The 3,718-nt window shown below is 36.7% G+C and overlaps 1 protein-coding gene across 1 annotated transcript in view; it reads left to right on the forward strand.

Annotated features, from left to right (window-relative positions):
- Positions 1 to 3,718, forward strand: part of ZC3H13 (zinc finger CCCH-type containing 13) — a gene marked incomplete at its 5' end in the record, with an annotated part of 26,639 nt that overhangs the window by 18,484 nt on the left and 4,437 nt on the right. Inside the window, 2 exons of the mRNA XM_010168717.1 lie at positions 396 to 578; positions 3,561 to 3,718. The exon at positions 3,561 to 3,718 is cut by the window's right edge and continues 392 nt beyond it. Of these exons, the coding sequence (XP_010167019.1) occupies positions 396 to 578; positions 3,561 to 3,718 (341 nt within the window). The remainder of the gene's footprint in view (positions 1 to 395; positions 579 to 3,560) is intronic.

Raw genomic sequence — 3,718 nt, forward strand, 5'->3', positions numbered from 1 at the left:
CTGCTGCACTGTCTATAAGCTTACATCCTACTCAGAACAAATGTGAACTGGCTTTTTGACTGTTATATTTCTAGTCAGGAGACCTCATGCTATGACCAGGGGATGGTCATTTCGAAAGCCTTGAGTTTGCTGTTTGAAAAGAGTAACTTTACAATTAAAAGATTAAATTTGAGTTGTTGGTTAGGTAGAGTTTGACACTACAATTTCCATTTCCGTCAACAGATAATACAAGTTACTAATTAGTTGGTATAAAATATCAGTGGATTTCCTTACATATGGAAACTCATATTTTATATTGATACATCTTCCCTGCTGATGGCAGGGGGGTTGGAACTAGATGATCTTTAAGGTCCCTTCCAATCCTAACCATTCTATGATTCTATGATCTCTATTAGGAAGTCGGGGGACTAGAGGGTCTCAGGTTGATGGTCACAGCAGTAGTGGCAACTACCACGACAGCTGGGAATCAAGGAGTAGCTACCCTGATCGGGATCGCTATGATAGTCGAGATCAAGCAAGGGATTCCTCCTTTGAAAGAAGACATGGTGAACGGGACAGGCGTGACAACAGAGAAAGAGGTACTTGAATGTATATTTTTACAGATAACTTATGTAGTCAAATGTGTATGAATGAATGTGTGTATTTCTCTCTCCCTCCTTTTTCTTCCTTGTTCCACCCCCACACCACTAATTAATAAATAACTCATTTGACACCGCACCCTGGCACTAGTCCTGTCCTTGATGTAAGTTAACTTCTGTAGTGAGATTTCTCATTGGCAGTGTGTGCATGAATGCTATAGCCTTTCTCGCTTCTTTTGGCAACTTCTGTTTTTATTCACCCAAGTAGTCTTTAAGCAAAATAAACTTCTTCAAGAGATTTCATTGCACAACTTCAATGCAAAACATTTTTTTTCTTCCACTTCATGTACATACCCATGTAAGCTTAGAGTCATGATTGCATTTCATTACTGGTTCTGTTTGTATAGAAACATTGTACTTTTGCACTGTAAATTTGTGTGTTTTGAGTGTGTTTTGGGGAAGGCCTGACCTCTGGTCTGACTTGGTTACTGTCTATTTACTACTGAAATAAGTGACAGTTTAAATTTATGATTAATTCAAAAACTTATTGCCTGGGGAATTTAATATTGATGAATGCTCTGCTGTGTTGGCTATTAAGTGTTTGTACAGGTACCAGTGATCACGGAAAGAGTATGTAAAGCTGTTCTTTTAGCCATAGTATTCAAGATGTCACACTTCTGCATCTGAAAGAGTACTGTGTTGTCTCTAAGGATCTTAGTAGCAACTTTTACTGTGGAAAATATTTGCATTGCTCATCAATTAAGAGAATAGGAGACAAGTAAATGAAAATAACATGGAAAAGAAGGGAGGAACTGTGAAGAATAAATATTAAATTACAGTGGTTTGGGGTTTTTTTTTTCTGTCTTGAGCTTCGATTTGGAAGGGATAGGTATGTTCTAGCTGTTATTTAACTTCAGTTTTTTAAAGGGATGTTTTCTTTTCTACTTTGAGAGAAGCTTTTGCGCCCATTGAAATCTATCTGTTGTTGCTTGTTCTTGTGAAAGGTTCTGCTTTAGATTCTGTCTTGTCTTCAAGGCATTATTTCAACAAACCTAATCTCCAGGCTTCCTTTTTCTTGCCAGCTGAAAAATCATACAGTCTGAATGCGTCCTGGAGGTTGGCTTTGGCAGACTACCTTTCATCTCTTCCACCTCCCCACCCCCAAGAAGTCCTAGATAGATTATAATGTAATTTGTGCTCTTCATATCATACTGAGTTCTTAATTTATTAAGAATTTTTTGAAAGCAACAGAAAAAAAAAAAACAACCTTAGAAGTAAAGACACGTCATCACAACAAAATAAGTTTTTAGAAGGGAAGTTGCTTTGAATGGATTGTGTTTCTCTTTGGAGGGAATACAAAGAGCTTGAATGGAGTTAAGATTCCTTGTCTTCTTCCTTAAAAATTTAGAACACTTTTTATAATAGTAAATCCTCCTTGAAGTTCAAGGCATAGGTTCCATAATTAGACCACAGTCTTAACATTTGTCATTCAGAGAAAAATTGAGATAGATTTTGGGTGTTACTTAGTTCTGTGATATGTAAGGAATCTTTTTAATATGATTTTAAAATTCAAGCTTGCAAATTTGGGCTGCCTTTAGTCAGTTAAGGCAAATATGTAGCTGTTCCAAACTACCACTGGAACAGTGCTTCAAAAAATGAAGTCATGTAAGAAGTGCTGACAATCCAAGTGTTCAATACACTTCCAGGGTCTTGATTCATGTAGACTTTCATGTGGAAGTTTTGTCACCAAAACTGGCATAACAGGAGTTTCAGAACTTCTGTATAGAAATCTAATACTTAATATGTTCAGTAAATAATATTATAATGTTATAGGCACCATTAAAAGAACATGAAACCTGTTTACAGAACTAATTGCATGGATTGATGATTTACCTTTTTAAAAAAGAAGTGTTACATCCATGGCAGAAACGTCTCTCAAGTTTGCTTTTAATTTTACCTGGTAACAGGGGAGCATTAAGTCATTGTTAATTCACTCAGAGATGAAAATTGATTAAACTGATGGAAATGCACGTTTTATTGATTTAATCCTGTTCAAACTCTGCCTGCTTGCCCTTGGTGGACATTGTCTCAATTTACAGTGAAGCTGCACTCTCAGCCTCTGAGTAATGGACCTAAAAATACCAACCTCTCTTCATGCCATTTTTTCATCTTTGTCTAGTGCTTTTAATATATATTGTGGAAAAATAGTTTTATTGATTTGTTATGGTTCAAGTACTATTAACATCAGCATAGAAATTGTTATGAAGTGGTCAAAATTTATAGAAATATTTAAAAATACCTGAAATATAATAAAATGCAGCTAAGTCTGTCATGAGTAAATATCACCGGATAAATCAGGTTTCACTGTCCTTCTGGATCAGTCATTTTCTACCCAAGTTTATTTTTCTCCCTGACTCTAATCCACTGTCTGAATAATGAAAAACTTAGATTCTGAAACTGTAAGACATTGCAGTGAATACATGTGAAAACTTCTAGCAGTTCTGCTTCATGTATCTCATCCTGGCCTCTCCCTTTCTTGTGTGTTTGGTTGTGTATTTCTGTTCAGGGATCTCTTCTGTGATGAGACAGGCCAGTGTTTCTTATTTTCAATCTTTTTTTGAGATTGTATACCAGATTTTGAATCATTGAATAATGCAATAGTAATAGCTAGGCTCTGAGGCGTATGATTATCTTTTGGAGCCATTCATAAAAATCTGGTAGAAAATAACATTTTTGTAGTAAATTTTGGCTAAAATAAGGAAAGCCCACTCCATAAATATTGAAAAAATATTTCAAAATGAGTACTACTTTTTCTGTCTTTTTCCCTCCCCAAAGAGAATTTCCACGTTTCTGCAGGGAGTTTCAGTAAATGCAAACCAGTACCTAGATTAATAAAAACCCAAGAGCACTTGTTTTGACAGTGTAGTGGAAGCAGTGTATGTCACTTTAGCACTTGGTAACCAAACCTGCCTCTCTTCACAGATCAGAGAGGAAGCTCTCCGGTACGACATCAAGGACGAAGTGATGACCTCGAGCGGGATGAAAGAAGAGAAGAGCGAAGGGTAGATCGGTCTGATGATAGGAGAGATGAAAGGGCCCGGGAGAGAGAGCGGGAAAGGGAGCGGGACCGAGAGAGGGAA

The sequence above is a fragment of the Antrostomus carolinensis genome, unplaced genomic scaffold (assembly GCF_000700745.2).
Source record: "Antrostomus carolinensis isolate BGI_N321 unplaced genomic scaffold, ASM70074v2 scaffold40755, whole genome shotgun sequence".
Taxonomy (NCBI): domain Eukaryota; kingdom Metazoa; phylum Chordata; class Aves; order Caprimulgiformes; family Caprimulgidae; genus Antrostomus; species Antrostomus carolinensis.